At 40.2% G+C, this 23,396-nt stretch overlaps 1 protein-coding gene across 1 annotated transcript; it reads left to right on the top strand.

Moving 5' to 3' along the window:
* Positions 1–480: 480 nt before the first annotated feature.
* Positions 481–17,157, top strand: WDR75 (WD repeat domain 75). The gene is made up of 21 exons (XM_005530332.3): positions 481–610; positions 762–891; positions 1,634–1,699; positions 2,264–2,357; positions 2,965–3,089; positions 3,462–3,532; positions 4,074–4,190; positions 4,741–4,829; positions 5,655–5,813; positions 6,121–6,180; positions 6,270–6,385; positions 6,845–7,017; positions 7,755–7,918; positions 10,057–10,240; positions 11,630–11,724; positions 12,106–12,201; positions 12,720–12,889; positions 13,458–13,517; positions 14,621–14,764; positions 14,845–14,936; positions 16,797–17,157. The coding sequence occupies exons 1-21, from the start codon at positions 525–527 to the stop codon at positions 16,999–17,001; spliced, it is 2,496 nt and encodes an 831-aa protein (XP_005530389.2). The 5' UTR covers positions 481–524; the 3' UTR covers positions 17,002–17,157.
* The last annotated feature ends 6,239 nt before the right edge of the window (positions 17,158–23,396 follow it).

Raw genomic sequence — 23,396 nt, 5'->3', positions numbered from 1 at the left:
AACTACCTGACAGGAGGCTGTGGCCAGGTGAGGGGCGGGCTCTGTTCCACGAAACCGACGGGAGGACCCAGTCTCAAGCTGTGCCAGCGGGGGTTCATGTTGGACATTAAGAAGAAATTCTTCACAGAAAGAATGGTTGGAAAGAGCTTCCCAGGGAGGTGGCGGAGTCACCGTCCCTGGAGGTGTTCAGGGGGAGTCTGGACGCGGCACTGGGTGCCACGGCCTGGGTGACTGACGAGATGGTTTTAGGGCCGTTCCCCTCCTGCGCCGCCCCAGTGTCTCCGTGAGGGGGCGCGCGCGTGCAGCCCGCCCGCAGCACGCGGCGGCGGCGGCCAATCGGCGCCGGGCGGGGCCAATCGGCGCCGGGCGGGGCCAATCGGCGCCGGGCGGGGCCAATCGGCGCCGGGCGGGGCCAATCGGCGCCCGGCGGGGCCAATCGGCGCCGGGCGGGGCCAATCGGCGCCGGGCGGGGCCAATCGGCGCCCGGCGGGGCGGGGCCGGCGCGCGGGTGGCGGCGGGACAAGATGGTGTCGCCGGGAGCGCTCCGCGTGGTGCGGTGCGGGGGCAGCGCCCTGCGCGGCGCCAGGGCCGTGTTCTCCGCCGACTCCAAGCAAGTGGGGCGGGGGGCCGGGGCTGCCGCGCTTGAGGGGGGAGTGCCAGAGCTCCGAGCGGGGGTCTGCCCGCCGGTGTTCCCGCGGCCTGTGGCTGCCGCGGAGCGCCCGGGCCCCTTTGGCTGGGGTAACGGCGTTTCCCCCCTGCAGGTACCTGCTGTGCGCCTCGGGGGACTTCGTGAAGGTGTACAGCGTGAACACCGAGGAGACTCTGCGGCTCATGGGTGGCCACGCCGACCTGGTGACCGGCATCCAGCTCAACCCGCACAACCACATGCAGGTTTGCGGGGAGAGGTCTGGCTGGGGGTGGCCGGGGTGCCCCTGACCCTTATGTGCCACCGCGGGGGCTGTCCCGGGGCTGGCTGGAGTTTGGGAAGGGGCTGGGAGTGATTAGGGCACCGTCGAGCTGATGTTTCGCTGAAACCTGACAAGAAAGGTACAGCAGTGTCAGTTTCCTACGAACACAAACGTGAAACGTCACGTGGATTACACTTCTTGAGTGGAATGACAACAAAACGGAAATATAGCAAAATTTCCGGTTCTTTGATTGAAAGAATAAAAGAAGCATGTGAGAAAATCAGAAGTACTGTGGTTGGTGTTGGCCCTTCTGTATCTGCTGGTACTGGTGCAGATGCGCCTAAATCCCTTTAACCTGCCCAGTGGCTGCCTCTGGCCCCAGGCTACCTTCCCTGCTCCTAGTTTGTTTGGGGTTTTTTTGTGTCTGGATATAAACAAGAGTTATTCACCAAGAGGGACTGAACTGCATCTTAACTGTGGAAAATTAGGTGTTCACATTGTGGGTATCTATGCATTCGCTCTTTGTGACAATTTACATTTCAAACTAGGGTAATAGTGTTGTACTTGTACTTTATTTGAAGTCATATAGAGCTTGTCTGTCCTGTGGGTTTTTTTTATGATTCAGTTACCTGGAATCACAGTTGTGATTTTATGTAGAATCTGGTGGATCTGGCATTGATGTATTGCTATTACTTATATAGTTGTTTTTGTTTGTTTTTCTCCAGCTCTATTCTTCCTCTCTCGATGGCACCATTAAGCTGTGGGACTTCATGGATGGGATTCCTATTAAAGTATGTTGAGTTTTTCCTGTTAAGATCATGTCAAAAATGGGCACAAATCGGTGTGAGATGGGTTGTTCTAGTATTAACACAACCTAAAACCCATCTAATTATGGTAGTAATAGAATTTGATGATGATGCAGATCTTTTCAGGGAAGAAGATGGGAGAGGTACTGACATACTGACTTTGCTACCAGCTGCAGTTTTGAGTGCAGTGTAGCTCTGGAAAGTATGCTGCAGTTTGGGATACACCAATAGGAATTGATCCAATGGCTTGAAAATGTGGGCTGTTTACACTTGCTCACATTTTCTGTGATAAATACCCACCTCTGGGTGTGCCCTTTGCTTTGTATTAGGGATAAGATATCTTGAGGTCTTTCAATAAATTCAATGTCTCATAATTTATTAGTATTGTTTTAACATTTGTATTAGTGCTTGATAGAATAAAGGTGTATTTATCTTAGAATCAAAATTTTTAATTAATGCGTGAATGTTTCTTTAAGACATGATTACCTTATTTTAAAGACGTACATACAGATGTAGTAATTGTTGATTTCCTTCTCTTTTTTTCTTCAGACTTTCACTGTAGGATCCAAACTTCTTGCACTGTACGCACTTGCTAGTGCGGAGGACTCGCTGTTTGTTGTCATTCCCAAGAAGGGTGAACGAGGTACAGTACAAGTAGCATCATCCATTTAATCTCAGTCATTCTGTGTCCGTGCTACTGTCCCAGCAGTGAACAGTGTGCTGCAAGAATGAGCTTTAATATGTTAATTGTGAAATATTTTTTTAAATCCTGTGGCAGATGTCTTAAGTCATGCATTTTGTACGTCTTTCATTCTCATTCTGTGACATCTGTCATTTCAGTATTTGTCTAGAAGAGTGCTTATATTTGTCTAGAAGAGTGCTTGTCTTTGCTTTTAATGCATGTACTGCATGGATGTGGTCTCGTAGATGCAGTTCGTCTTTGACCAAGGTACAGGTTATGCTGCTGAAGTTGGGTATGAGTGCTGGAGTTTATTCTCCCACCTTAGGCAATATTACCATAAATGGATTTGTCCTATTCACAGCAGGTCTAGGTATTTTTCAGTGGGATTTTGTCTGGAATAAATACAGCTTGGCCTTACTGTGTACTGTAATATATTGCTAATTCAGAGCAAGAGGAAATACTATGCAGCTTCCCTTGGATTCTGCTTACACTTGCACTGTTACCCACTGTCTGGTCCTCATTCTTCAGTACTACTGTTGGTTTCAGACAGATTTTTTTCTTTGGTCAGATACATTCCAGCTGGTCTCAGTTAAGCTGACAAAAGGAGCAGGCCAAGATCTGGAAAGCAAGGAACTCTCAGTGGTTCTGGATGGTGTGGGTGCATCAGTGAAGCACATTGCGTTTGGAAGAGAAGTATGTTCACCTTTGGGGTTTTTTCTTCTCTGGGCTGTTGGGTTGGTTGGGGTTTTTTTTTCCTCTCAAATGAACTTTTTGCTGTTTATGTCTTTATACAAATCACAGCAGTACTGAAACAAAACTGAAAGTAAATGAATCAGTGTGAGAACTATGCTTTCTTTAATATTACAAAAAAAAAAAAAGGAACTTTGACACTTACAGTGGAAAATTATTTTACTTAACATCAGCTTACATGTTGTCTCCAGTATAAAGTATTTTACATCAGCTTACATGTTGTTTCCAGTATAAGTATTTTGTAGTGGAATGTACTTTATTTTTTTCTTGTATGAAAACATAATCCGCATGTCCTAAATGGCTTTACTTTAACAGGGTGCATATGTGGTATCAGTGAAGGATGTGACTCTCCAAGTTTATTTTTTTAAACGGAAACTGTTGAACAGGTAAGAATGAGAATGAAAATGGCAGGTATTGATTCAGTCTGATAGATCCTGAATGTTTTTTAACTCGTGACATGTGCACACATGATCTCATATTTGGTTTTTCTGCTGGAGGGGACGTAGTCACTGTATAAATAAGAAGCTTCCTGTAGAAGTGAGCAGATCAGTGGCAGTGGTACCTTACCTTTGCAACTCAGGGGTGTTCTTTTTTCAGTTAGATACTTAGGTTGATGCTGACCTGAAACAAGTGACATAGTTTGGGCAAGGCTAGGCAGCAAGAGGGAAGCAGGAGAAAAGCAAAGAGGGAAAGAAAAACAGAAGCAAAAGCTCTTTTAGCTTGATTGAATCTGAAGAATTAAGGAAATCAAGAGGAAAATAAGTCTGTCACTGTTTTTTGGGAGTGCATGTAACCATAACAACTTGAAAATGTTTAATTTTGCTAATCAGAATTATTTTTATGTGCACTAGCCAATCCTTTTGAAGATTTGTTCTAGGAAAAACAACCTAACTCTTACAATTAAAGTTACTTTCTTAACTTTTGAAGGTTTTCTTTAAGTACTGTGAAGACAAAAGGAGGAGACAATCGCTTCAGTTGTGTTGTGTGCCATCCTACGGAGGATTGCATTGCAACTGGCCATGCTGACGGAAAGATTCGCCTCTGGTATTTGTGTTTTGGTTAACTGTGTATCCCATAAACTTCTCTAACTGTAGGAGTTAAGTCAAACCTGATCAAAGCAGTCTAATTTGTCCTTAGCATTGCCATTTTCAGAAGTCAGAATGAGCGATGAACCTGCAGTGTTGACAGTGTATATGTCAAGTGGAAAAAAATGCTTGATAAATTATGCTCCATTGAATCTAAACTTAGTTGTAAAAGGTAATGGAAGGGCAGCTGAAATAACTCTTTATGGGCAAGTAGAGTCCTAAGGAGAGCACACCAGTGGAATACATGATTAAAAACATTACATGGTTAAGTTGCTCCAGGGCTGCTCAGTACATCTGAGCTCAGTTGCTCAGTACATCTAAGATGTGAGGTGTGGACCAGGAAGGTTCTGAAAACCTGTAGTGTCTTCCTTCCTTCTGCATCACTTGAGCCTAGGACAAATGGGTCTAGAAGTTAGAGGACAGGATGATACAATTAATTCAATATTTCCTTTTGTTTACTCTGTTGTTGATGTTGTGGGTAAAGAATTGTTTTGCTCCTCTCCATACAGGAGGAATTTCCACCACAGGAAAGAGTACACATATTCCACACTGCACTGGCATCATGATATTGTCATGGATCTGGCTTTTTCTGTGGAGGGTGAGTAAAACAAAAATGAAAAACAAAGCGATAAAAAAAAAACTATAGAAATACCCAAAAAAATCTCTGTCAAGCAAACAAAACCTTCTCAAATTTGAAGTGTTGCAGCAGGAAGAATCTATAGAAGGTTCAAGTTTGTCCCACTTACTAACAAGTTAATTTCTAGAATTTTAAATATGTCCAGGAAGGATCTGAAATAAAAATTAAAGGAGTTATTACTTTTTTATTTGAATTTTGGTTAGCATTTATAATGTCAGTTATTTGCCTTCTGTGGTAGAAAGAAAAATCTAACCCCTCCTCTCACCTCTCTCACCTCCACTCTTCCTCCCCTTCTGTGTCATTAATAATACTGATGAGTTCTTGCCAGTTATACTTGCATCCACGTAAAACAGTTCAATCTTGTCTGAGCTCAAACCTGCTGTCAGAAATACTACGCTGTTATCTGAATTGCATGATCTGAACTATTCTCCTTAAGGTATTTCGTACTGCAAAGTACTTCTCACAGAAGGAGAGCAATTCAGCCATATCCTAACACAAATATCCAACTGATTCAGAAAGTGATGGGATCTGCTGCTCCCAAAGCATTGCTTAAATTTCACTGTAGACACAAGTTCCTTTTACTTAATCCAAGTTTCTCTAGCAATTTAACAGGGGATATTGAGAATCGTGTCTGTGTGTATTGCCTAGGATTGATTTAATTGTTTACTTGTGACAATTTAAAAAGTTTTGAGAAACTCATGTCTGTCTGTCATTGTGAAGATACAGGTTGCTGATTTTATTTCTTTATAAACAAAACTTTTTAACTGTATTTTGTTGCTGGAAAAGGAACCAGGTTGCTGAGTGGTGGAGTTGAATCCGTTCTAGTCCAATGGCACAATGAATCTTCATGCCAGAAGGATTTCCTGCCTCGTTTGGGGTCTCCTATCGAGTACATCTCCATGTCCTCTGATGGTGCTCTCTGCTGCACCCTGCACACAGACAACAGTAAGCCAAAACGCGACCAAGTATCACTTGAATGGAAATACAAATCTTTATTTTGTTGTTTTGGATGAATTAACTAAGAACTATATAAAATTTTAGTGTTTTTTTTAGTGATCTGAAAAAAACAGATGCTTGTTCTTTTGCTCTTCGATCAGTTCTGTGAATTTGCCTGGTGACTGCTGTAACTTGTCTTTTTCCACCTTGGTGTCATAAACTGGGAAAAGATACAGTTACAGTACAGATGGTTACAGTCCCTTTCCCACCATGAGGTGTGTGCCTTTTGTAAGACTTTGTCTGCTTTCTCTTTCAGGAATTACGATAATCAACAGCAACCTAAGGTTTTCCAGAAGTATTCAAGGGCTAATCAAAAGTAAGTGCAGTAAAATTTATCTTCCACTTAGAGGGTGGAATGTATCACTTGACAGCTTTGGTTATTTGTCACCTGATTTTTGTTTCCAGGTAGGGATGTCAAGACTGGCCTAGTGGTTGATCCTAGAACCAAAGCTTTGGTCCTGAATGGAGAGCCAGGCCACTTGCAGTTCTATTCCCTCCAGAGTGACCAGCAGCTGTTCAGTGTAAGTTGGATGGGCTTGTACCAAGCTTAACTTACTCAGTCAAGTAACTTGTGTATCAAAATTCATTTGAAGACTTAATATGGCAAATGGGGAAAAAAACCTTGCAGCTATCCCACAAGGCTGGATTTCAGGCTGAAATGTTCTTGGCTTTATCTCTGACTTCACTTGCTAAGCAAATCTAGATACTGAAAAAAGTACTTTAAAACACTGTGCTATCCTGTTAAAAATTTGTAAGTAAAACACCTTCAAATTACTTTTCATTCTTTCCCACACTTGGCATCATTGTGGAATGCACATGCCCTAGTTCTGCTTTCCCCACATGCTGGCGTACTTCTTTGCGCCACAGCCCAGTCAGGTCTAGCTGGAGCCTTCAGAACATGCTTTCTCCATGGTTTTGTGAGTAGTATCTCTTACAGCTCTACCTGAATTTTAAAATAGACCTGTGGCCTTGCTTTGCAGCTGGACATTGTGCAGCGCCAGTACATCCACCAGGCGGGTCTGAAGCAGTCAGACCTGGTGAAGGTCGCGTTCAGCGCTCAGGGCACCTGGCTGGCCACGGTAGAGGAGAGTGAAGAAGTGACTGACCCTGAGCTGCAGCTGAAGCTGTGGTTCTACAGTGAAGAAACACAAAGGTAGTGATCACAGCTGGTGTTCCAGCTGTCAGTCACACAGATCCCTGCACAAACATTGCCTTGCAAAGGCAGAGTTTTTCCATATCTGGGAAGTTACCAGCATCTGTGGCAGAGCACAGAGTTGCACTGAATACCCACAGGAAATAATTGCTCTGGATCTATTTTACTTACAGGAATCAGAGACTATTGTAACCATGGGACTTAAATTCACATGTTTTCTGGATATTAAAAATCATGGACCTGGCAAAATGATTCTATAGCTTGCATAGTTTTCCATCTATGTGTAATCCATCATTAATCAATTAGTCCTTCTCCAGGAGGTACAGAAGATTATAATTTTATTGTTGGTCATTTTCTTCAGCTAACATGCATCTGGCTAATACCCTGTCCCTAATTTTCCTATTAAAAAAATTACATTTTGACAATAAATTGGTATTTTTTTAAAGAAACAAGGCAAAAGAAAGCTACTACGCAGATCAGCCACATGACTAAGTACCAGAAGGACTGTCCAGAGTTCAGGCTGAGTATTTGAAAGATGCCTGCTTAGTGGTAATTCTGAGCTACTGTATGGAAGCCACTAGGGAAACCTGATCTGTTAATGCAATACTATTTAGCTGTCTTAATTAGAAATTCCTTTGATTGCTCTTCTCCCTGCCCATTCCAGAACCAACTTGAACTAAAATCTTCCCCAAGTTCCAAAAGAAATAGAATGGCAAGCTTGTTTTCTTTTTCTATAGCTTTACGCTGAACACCAGAATAAACACGCCCCATGACAACCACATCACAGACATGTGCTTTCGTGACATGGATGAACTGGGAGATGACTCTCTCATACTGGTAACAACTGGCAGAGACTGTGTGTTTAAAGTCTGGGTGATGGTGGAAGACACTGATCCAGAAGGTAAGAGTGGCCAAAATATTCTTACTTGTACCCTGTAACATAGAACCATAAGAATAACCTGAGTTGAAAAGGACCAACAATGACATTTGAAGTCATGCTGTAGAAATTAAGACCCTACTTTCATTTGCTTAGTCCCCTGCATTGATCTGCTTCTGCTGCTGCATGAAGTATTGTGTTCTCCTGAGCATCCTGTGATGGAGTTCTGTCACAGTTCCACAGGATTAGTTTGGTATGAAGGTTCCTGAAATAGCCAGAGACCTTGGCAAGCTGCTGCAGAAAGGAATGGCAGCCTGTGTTTATTGGTTAAAGAATTGTAATGATTTTTCCATGCTGAGAAAATGGATTTTTGTCAGTCCTCTGGGTCAGCTTTTCATTTGAGACTCCTGCTTAAAGGAGCAGGATACAGAAATGTGTTACTCTGTTTGAGCTGACTTAGTGTAAAATAATTGCACTTTTGCAATTCTACAGATGCACCACTTCAGAGTTCAATTTTTGAACATCCTTCCTTTCCATTAGGTATTTGAGCATCACAGAATGGGTATTTAGGTGTTTCTGAGATACTTTTAATAATCAAATTTTGCCTCTTGACAGACATGCTGATGTTCACTTCTTTCAAACAGACCATCTGTGTATGTTTATTGATTGCCCTGTATGCCTTTGGGCGTGAAATACAAGATTTCCAACATATTAATGTCCTTTTGCTTAAATATTATTACAGTGTCAGGCACACTTAAGTGAAGTGGCATTTTCCTGCCACTTGGATGTCTTGTCATTTCGTGTTCCTAAGTAGCTGTGATAGTGGTCTTGCTAAACTGCTTGCGGTTTAGTCATGTTTGCCTTTTCGTGGGCAGGTAAGAACATGTTCGAAAGTACTTTTGAGCTACTAGGGTTTCCATTTGGCAAACTTCGCCAAACTTTCTCTTTTCAAGCTCTTTGGTCCTCAACTGTGGCTGGTGATGAGATGAAAAACAACCTTGTTTACTGTGTTGATAGTAACCCCCACAGTGGTAGCTGAAAGAGTGTTTGGTTTTGCTTTTTTTCATAAATTATTCTGAGGCTAAATTATATCTCAACTTAATAAGCAGATATTTTGATCTTGAGTATAGTGTCAGATGGGGATGGAACTTAACTTTTTTTTTCTTCCATAAAAATAGTCTTTTATCTGCTGACTGGCCTCATCAGGGTGTTTGTATTTTAAGTGACTACAGGGTTCTGTTTCATGGCATATGTCAAAGTACCAATTAGTGGTGACTGCTGTGGTGTATTTGCCCAGTGAGGCAGAGTAGGAATGCTCAGGTAGAAAGGCTTGACATGCTGCAGCTTTTCTGCAGCAATTACTGGTTTACCAAAGAGCTGCTCAGTTGAGTTCACTCTGGTATGTGTTAATTGCAGCAGGTCTCTTGCTGGGCCCCTAGATGGTGCCATGCAGTTGGAAGTACACAATCGTTTCAGGCTTTTTTTTTTTTTTTACAGGCAGGTCTTTTAATCATCAACTTGTAGCCATTATATAAAGGGTATCTTAGCATAGAGTGATTTTCCTTTTCTCCCTCATCCTACTTGGATGTTTCAAAAGCATGCTGTAGGAGTTATTTTATACTGGAAAATGTATGTTAATGTGGTAAGTGCATCACTTCACTCCAGTTTATTTTCTGGTAACTGTCAAGAGTGGGAAAGGTGTCCCAACAGAATGCAGTGGGAGGTGAACCAATAGCATGCTGGTGGGTCACTTGGTGATCCTCAAATCTTCTGTAAGTGAACCATGAGCTTCAGTGGATTCAAATGTTCAGATTTTGAGTAATATCACTGTGTTCTTGCTAGAATGACAGAACAATTTTTAAAACAATAAATGTTGAATCTACTTGAGTATCATTTTACCTAACCTCTGCCTCTTTGAGAGCACAGTTAATGGAGTTGGCAAATAAAGCATGAATATTGTACCAGGTCAGTTAAAATGCCAAACTGAGGACAAATCAAAACCCTATCAGCTCTTTTTCATATTAGAACAGGGCAGATTCTCTGTACTCTTCAAAAATTGTGAAAGAAAACTGCCTTGCTCTTGAGCCTATTTTGCAATAATAATTGAATTCTTCTTTCTTCATGTATAGACTTGAATTAACTGGCTTGTTCATTCAATGCAGCACACGAGAGTGTGAGCTGGAGCTGTGACTTTGTAGGCAGCTACCACAACTACCAAGCTACAAACTGCTGCTTCTCAGAAGATGGCTCTTTGCTTGCTGTTAGCTTTGAAGAAACTGTCACTGTATGGGATTCACTTACTTGGGATCTTAAGTGTACATTTTGCCATCCACCTGGAAATATAAGGTACGTTTTTCAGCTGCTCTTCTGTGTCTGATTTGAACACTCAGAAAAGAAAGAATCAATTCATAGAAGTCCAAGACCTTGTATATGTGCATAAACATTGAATTTACCAGTCTCAAATTCATATATAGAAAAGACTAAAATGGCTTTTAGGTGGTTGGTTAAAAATACTGTTAAAAGTAAGATTGAGCATTACAGTTCCTTCTTACTTGCTTATGTCTCCTGTACCTCTCCCATCCTTAAATCTGTATCATGGAGCACACAAGTAGTGTGTTGATAGCTCTTCTCTTTTTCCCCTTTAATCCAGGGGTGAATCAAAGTCCTGGAAAATTGTAAATACAAGAAGTTGATTCTTTATCCATGTATACAAACATGCAAATAGAAATTATATAATAAAGACTTGATGACCTCATCTGTACTGTGAAATACATACCTTGATCCTCTCTAGCCTCTGTTTGAAAATCTATGTTTTCCTGGCAGACTATCCCAGCAGTGCTCCGTTGTATGCTGTCAGTATAAAAGACATCAACATTGTGTGGTCACAATATTTTAAAGACTCTTTGACAAAGAATCATAGCAGCATACAGAGGTTTCTCCCTTCCTTGTGTTGTGTGTATGTTTGTAAGCTTTTCTTTTGTGTGATGAAGTCTGTTTTATATTGGTCCTCTAAGATTAGAAATTGAGAAATGTTATTCTGAAACTAGTGTTTAGGAGAATTGTAGGGAGGCACGTGAACCACCAGCTTGGTACAGTGGCAAGCTTTTCCCAGGCCAGCTGCCTCCTCTTACAGTCTTTAGTATTTTTTTATATTAAAAGGAAATAAATTGCTCTACAAATTTAATGACTTACTGTATTACTTGCATGACTTCAAAGGGCTATGCTTTAATATACAAATTCTGTCCCTAATTAGCTGTTTTGAAAATCTTTTATCATTAGAAGTCATAAGGCTGTTCTGTTATTCTCAAACAAGAGACTGAGAAATTAAATCACATGCTTTCTTCAACTGGAGCAGCTTGTAGTAACCCTTTAACTACTTCTCTCATTCTAGTTCCTAAACAATAGTAGGGCTTCTTTATTTTCCAGTCCCAGTGTGAACACTTAGAATTATGTATGGGTTTGTAATTTATTTAAGTTTTTAATCCCTCCTTTTATTGGAATGCTGTAGAAACATATATTACATATTTATGCATACTTTAAATCATCAGACTTACCAGGTAGTTGTGTGTGGAGTTTCATGCCACTAGAGGTGAATGCAAAAAGCAAACTTTGGATTTAGATACTAAAACTAAATCATAACTGAATGTTTTTTGTGACTTGTGAGTAATTGGTACGCAAAGAAACAAAGATGAATTCTGAAGGTGACTAATTTGTTTTGACTTTTTACTTCTGTAGGAACATCTGCTTTGGGAGACTAACATGTTCCAAGTACCTTATTGGTGCCACTGATTATGGCTTTCTGTGTTGCTGGAACCTGCTCACTTGTGCATGTAAGATCAGCTTGAATGTGTGCTAGAGTAATTTAATACCTGAAATTACTGTGAAACCTTGAAATAATTCTAGTTCAATACCAGATTTGCACACTACAAAATGCCCTATGGAAATGGGACGATTTTTGTACTTAGGATAGTGTCCTGTCATATGCATGTGCTTTGTATGCATGTGCAGAATATTTTGTAAATTAGGTGAATGGTAGCCCGGTAATAGGTAGTATTTCTTATACTTGTGTTAGAGTTGGTAGCATTTGTGGTTTTTATTCACCAGGGAATGAGTGGAGCTGCCTCTTCCAGCAGCTAAGGCCCTGTGTGTTGTTTGTTTGACCTTCTGTTGGCTCCTTTTCACCTCTGGCTCTTGCTGTGCTTGCTTTTCAGTGGAGTGGAGTGCCCATCTCAATATCGTAGTTCTGCAACCTGATCCCCTTTCTGAACATATTGCTGCAGTCTCGTGGCTCTCCAAAGAGTCCAGCTGTAAGTACAAAGCCTTCTTTGACAAGTCATAACCAGCAGGATTTAAAACTGGGGAAGCACAATTTCTAGAAAAGGTTTTCTTAGAATTCAGACCATGAAAACGGTGAGAGGGACTTCAGTGTGTGTTTGCACTTCTGGAAACTGAGCTGTATCTGACAGCAGCATTTAAATAAAGTGTGTTACCTTTTCTTCCAGTAGTAGTTCCAGGTACAGGATGTATCTCAGGATTTACCACCAAATGTTCTTGACTCTCTCTTGTAAATGCAGAGCTGTGCAGCTACATTTTAGAGCTCTGACATTAAATTGCCTCTTCCTGTAGAATTGGTAATTTCCAAGTATGTTATCTGGACTGGAGAGCTGTGAAGGGTCCCTTCTATTATTGAGTAAAGTTATCCAGTTATTTTCCTGTAAACTGGTGCTTGGAGGTAATCCTCTCCAGCCTTTCTGGAGGGCTTTGACAGCTGGCCAGGAGCATAAGAATTTCCTGATTTAAAGAAAAAATATTCTTGGTTTTGCAGTGTTCGTGTTTAAACCGAATGAGCCACGGCCACTCTACATCCAGAGAAATCTTTGTAAAGAAAAGATCCTTCTTGCTGCCTTTGTTCCAAGAGATGAACCTGAAACTATAAGCTCAGAAAAATACCTTTGGCTAAGAAAATCCCAACTGTTTTTTCTTACGGATACACAAGTAAGGAATAGTAATTGGTAGGTGGATCCTGGGGAAAAACTGTTTTCTTTAAAAAGGATTGATAGGAATTCAGAGTTCTGCTTGTGAGCATAGGAGTTTCTTTTTTGATTTCAAGTCATTGTAAGCTGTGCTTTGTTGAAAGCACTGCCTGAACAGCCTAAGCTCAAAACTATACACTGGTTTTCTACTGTGAATAGTTTATGCTGCCTCATTGATACAAGACACTAGATAACTTGGGAGCGTTGCCTTGTTTAACTTAAACAAGCACCTAGAAGCTGTATGAATTATTGCTGATTATTCAAATGTTCCATATAATATTCAGTTTCCCTGTAATTTCTGGATGGGGGTGTGTGTTTTTTTGGTTTTTTTCCCAAAAAGTCTATAGAACCTCTGTCCATTCTTGCTTGTCTTCAGTTTCTTTACAAAATAAAGAGGAAGAGATGGTTTTGCCTCTTCCACTTGACTGATAAAAGGTTTTGGGTCATTTGGAAGCTTCTATAGGTGAACTATGGAAATAAGGAAAGCAGTTTCACACATGATAACTGTGTTATGTCCTTCTGTATTTTAGGAGCTAATGACACTTAGCACAAAGTCTCTGGAAGAAAGGCTCACACCATCAAGCAAACAGGTACCTCTCACAGAAGTTCTGACTTAGATGGACAGAGCAGTTCAAAATTCTGATGGTGGTCATTTTGTCATATTGAAATTCCCTTTTGTCATGAAAATGCACACCAGATCCTTACATGGAGTCACAGGCACTTAGCAGATGGGGCAGTAATCTGGATTTTCTTATTTTTTGACAAGAAGTGCTGTTTGTAAAAAAATTTTTAAAGTATCAGTAAGCTGATACTTCATTTCCTCTGGGAGGGAGAAGAGAGTACTTTTCTAAAAGATTCAGGTTACACAAATGAAGCAAAATGTTTTAAGGTCTTTCCTTATCTGGGTTCCTGTAACACTTGGAGCCTTGAGTGTGGTCTGAACTGTGCTTTCTAATGGGGCTGAATAGTTGTCAGTCAATTGTGACTTACCAGTGAGAAGGATTTCCAAAATTGCATTTCAGTATGTATTTCTGTGGAGAAGTAGTCTGGGAAATAGATTTTTTTTTTGTTCTGTTTTTTGTTTTTGTTTTTTTTAATTCACGTTGAAGAAGTGTTTCATCCTCACTGAAACAGCAGGATTTGATTGATATGGTTGGTTAGGTAAAATAGATCAAAGTAGAAGTTAGTATCTTACTAATACAAAATGCTGTGGGAATGTGGGCATAAGCAATCAGTTTCTTTGGAGGGTGGGAAATAATTTGGTGCTCAGATTTATGTATATTGATGTAGGAAAATGCCAGAAGTCAAAGTGCCATGTTTTGCTCCCCATTACATAATTGAATCTCTCCGCAGATGACACTGGAGTATAAATGATCTTTTGATTCTAAGTAGAACCAGAAAAACCCATCCTTTGGTTTTCTGGCACATGCACCACTTCCACACCTGGAACTTAATAGGTAGATCAGCAAAATAAAATCTAGTGTTGAGTCCAGATTCTGGAGAGTTTTGCAACCCTCTGTGCAAAAGTCTCTCCAGACATCTGACAGAGGATGAGTACAAAGAGCCACATAGCTCAGTTGAGTTAAATTGGAGTGTAGACTTGCCTCATCTGGGTTTATTCTGAATTTTCGTAACTTAAAAGGATATAGAACTTAGACTTGTAACACTAAAATTCTACTTATATTTTTCCAAGCTGGCAGTAGAAGAAAGTCTTCCTGTGACACCATTTAGTTTGCTGTTGGGAAAGCACAGACATCAGCATGCACAGGAAGATACAGACCTTGGAAAACCAGTTGTTCATAATAAGCAGGAGCAAGCTTCACCTGCTGTCAAAGAGGTAGGAGTAATTGCAGTAAATGTACAAGCAAAATCACGACAAACAAAATCTTTCATAAAGCTTCTGTTCTATCTTTGCAGCTTTTGCACACTCCAGCACACGTTTTGCCATCTGCTTCCTTCCTCTGCACTATATTTATTAACTCATTGCTCATCTCCAAAGAGAACAAAAGGTAAGAAAAGTTCAAGAATTCTCCTTAGTTATCAAAGTTATTTTAAATTATGTACATCTTTGTTCAAAGTGTAAAAGCAGTTTTCCAACACACTTTACCTGTTCAGTAAGTTAGTAGACTACTTCAGTGTGGTAATGGTCTGGCTGTTTAGTGTATTGGCTCTTTTGTTGCTGTTATTTTTGCTAGGTTTTGCATAACGTGCTTATATGCAAATGTTCTCTATGAATTTAACTTTATTCCAGGGATTTAATGGCTTTTTAGTGCTGTTTTTGGTTAAATACTAGATTCTCAACTTTATTTGAAATTTCTATGACTTGCTGCACAATTTTTGGTTTCAGTTTCTAGATACACCAAGGAGTTAGAAACTTGATCTTAAGAATTTGTTTAGAACTCAAACATAATTTCTAATTAAGCTACAAAATACACGTGTATACTGTAAGCACATCTAAGTTTGGCTTACAGTGCATTAATTCCAGTTTAATAGAGTAGCTTGATAGGTACTGAAAGTTGTTGTTTTCTCCTTTGGAATCAATGTATGCTGCTAAAATGGGAATGCAGGCACAGGGATCATGACAGTGGCATTGTATCAGGATTAATATCTTGTCACTTATATTGAAGCCAGTTAAAAGATTGCATTTTTGTGTCATCTGTTCTTTAAAATGTTTCATTAAACTCTGCCAGGCCAGGGATGAAAACCTGTCTGTGGAATCAGGTGTTGGTGCGGATTTGGCAGACAGGTGAGCAGGTGTCTCGCAGGGCCAGAGCTTACCTGGGAACAAACACAGCTCCTGAGTGTGCCCTGGCTTCTGCCACGTTGTGCTGGCCTCTGCTGCAAGATCTGTGTCTGCATGGTACAACAAAACATCCACAAAACACTGGCAAAAATCTAATACATGGAAACTTGCATCTAGTTTCAGTCCTGAAGAGTGTGAGAGTTCAGTGACCTGTGTAAATATTTGCACTTGCAGAGGTTGTACTTTGACAGTGGAGATTAGTATGGCTGAGCATTTAAAGGTACATACATGAAAGGGCTGCAGCATTGGGCCCTTGAAGACTGAGCACAATTTATCACTGTATAGTGGATATATTATACAGCGGATATATTATTAACATTAAATGCTTCTATTTTCCTTGGCACTGTGATATTACTGTGTGCTTCTACATTTACATTTTGTGAGTGATGAATAGTTTGTGTTAGAACAGATGATTTTTAGAAGACCAGTACTGTTTTGCCATGCAGTTCACTCTTAATAGATCTGGACTATTCGTACAACAGACACTTGAATTAATACTATTAATTAATGCATTTTAAATGATAAGTTCCATATAATTCGTTGGAATTGTACTTTCTACTTCAGCACAGACTTAAAACTCTTGAACTCAGAAGGCAACAGCTACTTCAAACACCGCTCTATGTTCAGAGAAAAAAAAACAACCAAAGAATTATTTTTCTTTCCTAGTAATGCTTTAGATATTGTAGCAGTTTTTAAGTCCAAGTGATCTCTTTCAGATTCTTGAATACTGACATGCTCTCAACTACCAGTATATTGATTCAATGTTTCTGATCCTGTAGGACTGCAATGTTGTAACATTTGTCATAGCGCTGACCTGCCTGCTCTGCAGTTATGTACTGTATTTTGAAAAAGAAAACTATTTAAGTTTACTTAAAGGAGAGCTGTTTGAGAAATAGCTTGAAATTGAGATGGCAAGAGAAGTGTAGTAGTTTTAATGTAGACTGAAATAAAATAAAAAATTAAAAACAATCTTGCTTACTTAGTTGTTTGCATGATAACTTCTCCCCGATAGTACTGTAGCATGTGAGAGCACTTACTAATTGGGTTGTTTCCAACCATCTTCCAGTGCTGAAGAAGTTGCTGATGAAGTAGAAATGGAAAGTGAAAAAACAGACGGTGATTCAGATGAGGAAGATGTCACAGTAATGGAACAAGAAGATACAAGCCCTATGGAATTATTAGGAGAAATGACATGTAAACTGTCTAAATCCCAGGAAAAAGAGCTACGAAAAATAAGAAAAATGGACTACAGTTGGATAGCAGCCTTCTAAACAGGCATCTTACTTCTTTTATACTGCAAGTGGAAACTTTATGAATTAAATATTCTTTTAAAAAATGTTTCAGGTCCTTTGGCCAGAAATTTTAGCAGCTTCTCTTTCCAAAGGAATGCAGAACTATGGGGAGAGATTAAAGTTTTGAAAAGCTGATTCTGCTCTTAGTTTATTACTGATTCTCTGTGACATCAGAAAATGCTTAACATGCCCCCCCCCCCCACACAAGTATATTTAAAAGGCTAATAGCAAGACTGAGTTCATTGTCTGACTTGTGATCAGTTAGCAAAGTGACAGCTCAGCTGCTGAAAATCTTCCCCTCTGAGGCTGGGTTACTGCTGTCAAAGCAACAGCAGCAGGAAATGCCTTCAGCTGGTGACAGAGCTTAGCTCCAGGTGTGGCAGGGGAAATCAGGGTGGTTCTTGGTGCTGTATACAGGTAAGTAACAAATCTTCTCCCTAGAAGTTCCTCTCCAGATATTGAGACAGATGAGAGGTGGTTTAACATGCCTGGTTAGAGAGTACAGATAGGAATCTTCTGTGGAGTTCACAGAGTATGGAGATTCTTAGGTGGAGGGTGCTCGGAACACAATGAAACCTTTCCAAATACCAAGACAACTGCATCATGTAGGAAATGCATCAGTTCATGCAGGAGCCAGTTTAATAGGACTTTAATGCATCAACTGGAATTCCTGTATAACACTTAATTATATAAATCAAAGTGTAGAATTGGATCGGAATGGTGAATTCAAGGGCCTAAGAGTGAAGATAATCTCCTGTGGTGCTGCAGTATGAAGGCAAGTGGATGCAAATGGCACAGGTCACTAAAAGCTCTGAACAAACAATATTTTGCTAAAACTATTCAGATTAAAAATGCTGGAACAAGAACGATCCAGCACTCAGTGAAACCTGAGTTCTCCCTACCCTGCTTTTTCAGGACTCTCTGCTTCTCTGGAAGGCAGTTAGTGGCAACACTTCTAACTTCCTTGGGGGGAATGTATCCTACAGCAGACAAAATCTGTCACTTCCACCCATGTATCAAAATACTGAAATTCATCCTTAAGCATCAAGGAAGGCATCTCAAAATTATTTTTCTATCATGTTTACCTTTCCCATTTTAACACAAAGGTGGTGCTTGCTCCTTTGGTGTGCGCTGGCAGGGCCATCATCAGCTGCTGTGGGGTTAAACAGGTCCCAGGCTGCAGCCAGGGAGGAATGGATGTAGCAGTACCCAGAATGTGGCACAACAGTGCCCTGGACGTTTAGGAGTGAGGTACTTTGGATGTGGGGCGAGTCTTGTGGGCACTGAAAACAATTCTACCAATAGATCTGTGCTGGCTTCATAAAAAAAAGGCAAAGAAACCAGCCAAAAATTAGTTTAAAACTATTTATTATAGAAACTTAATTCTGTAATGTGGGGATATGAAGATAGTTCAGAAGACATTAGTTTCTGTAAAGAGCCTTGGAATGTCTGTCATGTAACTTGAGTGACAATAGTCACTTGCACACTCTATATTTCCTTTTAATTAGACATTAATGTGAAAAACAGTTAATTGATCCAGTTTCAGACTAAACCAGTTGGGGTTAACTTAGTCCCAAAGCAGCAAAGGGCTCCTGCATCTTCTCATACAATAAAGTCAGGACCATGCTCTTCACACTACCATTTCTTATGACTGCGAGGCATGTTTTCTTCTATCATAGATTATTTACTAGGACTAGTATTACTGAGAATTTTAAGGAAAGTTTTTAATAACTAGGCATTTTGCTTTGTTGTTTAGGCCTTGGTATGCAGAAAAATAACATTCTAGAACCTGTAAAAGTTCTTCAAAGTTAGTTTGCCTGTAAATTCATGTCTCTCTTATTTCTATCACAGAATTACAGGGAGAGAAGGAAACTATCACAACTCTGGCCAGTTTTCTGCTTTTGCATTTTTCTCCCTTTGAATAAGAGCTTTGTAGATAACCTCATGGTATATGTAGCCGAAGCAAACAAACACAGCTCCCCAAATATTATTAATTTTTATTTCCATCCCTCTTATGTTCAGAACTGAAACTGATACAGCCTTTTCAGAACCTCAGATCCAGTGATTTTTTCCTAAATGAAAAGTTTCAACAGAACAAATAGGGAAAATTATTTAAGATGGTAACTGACAAATGGTAAGTTTTGAAAACTCAGAAGTTAAGAAAGTACAGGAAAATAAAAAGTAAATAGATTTCTCCCCATCCCCTTCAAACTATGCCCTGTATTAAGAAAGACACACTGAAAGGTTTTTGTGTTCTTTTTAAAATTACATCAGACTCAGCTCTGTGAAAAACAAGTGTGAGTTGAGCAGGGATCTATACACAAGTTATTGCAAAAGCTCTGTATCAAAGCCTGGTGTTGTGTTACTGTGTCAGCAACACTTAAGTGTGGCTTTAAAGGAAGAAACCTTAATATCCGTTCATGTGGGATTTCTTAAATTCACGTGTTCTTGTGAAAGTCAAGTCCTTTTCTGGAAACCAAGCTGGTATGACCAAGAGACAATTCACGTACAAGTCAGCATCTGAAGGTGCAGTTCAGTTTTGTGTTCAGGCAGTGGTGCATTGTGTTAGGAATCCTCATCAAGATACAACTTTTAGACTTAAATCTTCTGTCTTTACTGACTTTGTTTTGCTTTGCACAGCAGACTGAATGTACTGGGATAACAAAGAGGGCCCTCAGTTTTTAGTTCTCTGTGTGTGTTTTTTCTGCTCAAGAAGGAAATCTATTTCTGTTACAGTTTTACTAGGCACATTCTTGACCAACCTTGTAGAAAATGCTTTCTGGCTGATATTGCAGTTACAGCAGTGAAGAATACAGAGGGATGGCTGCTACTGATGTATCTGTGGCTGCTTTGGAATGCTTTAGTTTTAAAACAGTTCTCCTCTGTTCTTCATTTATTTTACTTTTTTTTTTTTTAATCTTGTATCTCAGTAACCATGGATGGTCCCCACATTTACTGTGATGCCCTAAGTTAAATCTTCATTTGATTTTTTGCGCTTCTGCTTTTTCCTTCTAAGGGCTACTTTACAAGGATATTATTATTCTTTAATAGAAAGATTTTACACAAAACACCATAGAGAAGGAGATTTAACTTAATCTCATGATTCCAGTTATGTGATAAATACAACAGGTAAGAAAATACCTCTGTAACATGTAGAGGTCAGTGTCCAATACCCATGGGTGCCTTGTGTATCACAGCAGGACAGCAGTTTTCACAGAAGCTGTCACAGCTTTATTTAGGCTGAGGGACAGACCACACAAGGGTGGCAAGGTGCCTAGAAGGGGACTTGTTTACTTCCCAAATTTTCCTCTCAGGCAAGTAGTTGGATGAAAATGAGGGCTTGAAATTCCAGCAGCTATAGCAAGTATTACAAAAAATAAATAGACAGTCAAGGTCTTCCGGAGTACATTATGGCAGTGGCCTTTGACTGAGAGGCTGCTTCCCTGAGACTGCTCAGGTGCTGCTCGAAATGCAGAGGAGGTGACCAATACTTTTAGCCCATTTGTTCCAGTGAAGTGTAGTTCCACAGAGACTTAAAATCACTTCTCTTCATTGGTATTTTGGGAGGCCAAACTGGTTATTAGTTAACAGCAGCTCCAACACATGCCCTGTCCTTGGTGGGCAGACTTGGCAGGAAAGCTATGAGAAAGGGGCTGATATTACTAAACAGCAGTTGCTATGGATTTCTGAGTTCAAGAACGGGGAAAAAAACCTGCAAATTGTGCCACGTGTTTTAGAATCACCTGGATCTTTGTATTTCAGCCTAACAATCGTTTGTCTGTCTAGCCTTGGGGAGGCTCTTTTAGATACCTCAATCTGCCAAATCCCAGCCTGCAGTGAGCCTTCTAAAACACATGCTAACAGCCAGAATTAGAACCAGCAGAGAACAGGAGAGAGGAAAACAACAGCTTCAAATATAACTCAGAGAAACCTGAACAGACCTTCTGTCCCAAAGCAGAGTAACTTTGGAGTAAGAGAGGTATATTTATTCTTGACATGTATTTGTCTAATTTTGCAAACCCCTGATAAAAGTCATTCTATGGTATGGAATCTGTTCAGGGCTCACCTATTCTGACAGACACAGTTTCTCCTTATAAAAGTAACCTTCCTTTCCTGCAAAATTTCTATGCCATTCTTTGATAAGAATCACTTTAAAAAAAAAAAAAAAAGCATGCTACTCTATTTCCTTTAAATAAAATATCATCTAACTTTTATTTTTGCTTTTCCCTGGGCCTAAACAACACCAGAACTGTCCTTGTGCCCTTCTTTGGGCTAACTGCATATATTGTTCTGACTAATTTATAATTTCAAGGGCAAAACTTGTCAGGGTCATTAATACATTTCTGGATAGTCCTAAAGCCTGCCCTTTCTCTGTTCTGGCTTGTACTCCTTGCTAATTACCTTTAGTATCTGAGTCTTTCTGGTGATGACAGAAACCAAGGCAGCAATTTACAAGTCTGCTAACACCCCAGTGCTTCACAGCAAACACCTCTCCGAATGTAAAATCCCTGCAGGACATTGTTTTCTGTGGATATCCCAGTGCAGATTTAGCTTTGGCCTCTGCTCAGCAGTTCCTTGAGGGGTTAAGTAGTTGATTGTAATGATGTAAACTGGAATTTAGCCAGGGCAGCAAGGTCACTCGCCTCCAAGGTTGCAAAAGACATTAAATTATACTCTGAACAGCTCTGCATTTTAACTACTTCACTAACATAAAGGGGTGAGCTTGTCACAGTAGTCTCTTCACAAGATGAAATCATTATTAGAGGGCAGAAATCATGAGCAATATTTGTGTTTGTACTGTAAAGCCAACTCAGGATGAAATCCCTACTCTTCAGAAATCCCTGACAAAGCATCCTTTGACTTTATAGCCCAGGGTCACAAAATCACATTGCCAACAACAAGTTAAAGTACTAAATCTTAAAATACTGCTATAAGCAGTGTTCTGAGATGTATGTGTGGTTTGAAAGTGAATGTAGCCCAGGCTTCTTACAAAGAATTTCTTGTTAATATGGTTGGTAACAGAGGGAATGAAGCCCTTTAGGTAAATATCATCATGTGGCTGTAAGGAAAGTTCCCACACAGCTGGAACCTGTGCATCAGCAGTTCCTGAGGCTGTGGGTTTCTCAAACTCTTTGAACACATAAGTGGCCTCCATGGAAAGAAGCATTCCCACCTCCCAGCTAACATCTGCTGCCTGTTGCTGTATCCCCTGTGCCAATACAAGCTCCCATTGCCTGTGTGGGGAACTGGCTGGGGGAAAAAATCTGCTTATAATGAAACCAGCTAATACATTAATAAATAGCTTAAGATGTTCACAGAACTGCAGTTGCACTGTGAACAGGGCAGGACTTTTCTTCAAGAGGTTTTTTATGCTCATAACATGGAGTTTTAATGTTATACATCCAAGCCCCACTTGTTTGTCCCAGAGCCTGTCCCTTGTGCTAGGAGAGCTGCAACCACACCCCGAACATTCCCAAGAGATGTTTGTTTGGTGTGATACCCGAGACAGGTCAGCTCTCATGCAGCAATTTCTGGTTTCCCCTTACACCCGCTTCCTCCTCTCCCAAAATAATAGGTAAATAAACAAATAAAGCAGTGGCCAGCAGTTCAAAGAAAATACTTTTAGACTGATGGCATTAAACTGCTGAGGGTGATTATTCTATTAGCTTCTAAATGAAAACTGTTAAAAAATGGTGAGTTTTTTAACATGTAAGGAAGTATCATTACTGGAGCCATGACCTTTGTCCTCTGTTGACCTTTCCAGATGCAGCTGTGTAACTAAGAATTAGCTTATCATTCAAGAGCACACATTGCAGCCATCAACTCATCTGATTTCTTCATGAGAGCAGCAACAAAAGAGCAGGTAGAAGGCAGTGCCCAGAAAAGCAAGTTTTTGCTAGTTTTTCAAAATGGTTTTCTTATACTGCTAGCTCCTTTATTTTAAACCAGCAAAATTATCCCAGCCATTAAGCTGGTTATCAGTTACTGTAATTGGCGCTTCAACTTATGTTTGTTTGCAGTGCTACTTAGTTTATTAGATTTTTATATTCAAGACTGTGATCAAAGCTTTGAATATCTTGGCTATTTGATTTCCTTTAGTGACCAAAGGAGTTTTCATTTTTTCCTTAAACCAGTGAAACAAGTCAACAAACAAACAAACAAACTCTCCAACATTATCTGAGATGTTATCTCTTTCATTTTTAGTCACTGACTAAATGAAACACAACTAAATACTGCCCCAGAAGAAGGATCAGAGTGGGTTTGACACCTTGGGCCACCGAGCAGGAGCACAGGGACTGTTGGATCACAACTGCAAAGACAGTGAAGAGCCAGTCTCAGGGCACATCGCTTTGGCCTCCTGATTTTTCTTGTGA

Source organism: Pseudopodoces humilis, chromosome 8 (genome assembly GCF_049639895.1).
Source record: "Pseudopodoces humilis isolate 2021_Gansu_Grassland_sample_001 chromosome 8, ASM4963989v1, whole genome shotgun sequence".
NCBI classification, from domain to species: domain Eukaryota; kingdom Metazoa; phylum Chordata; class Aves; order Passeriformes; family Paridae; genus Pseudopodoces; species Pseudopodoces humilis.
Note: the sequence above shows the minus strand (reverse complement) of the source record. Positions and strands in the feature narration are given on the sequence as shown.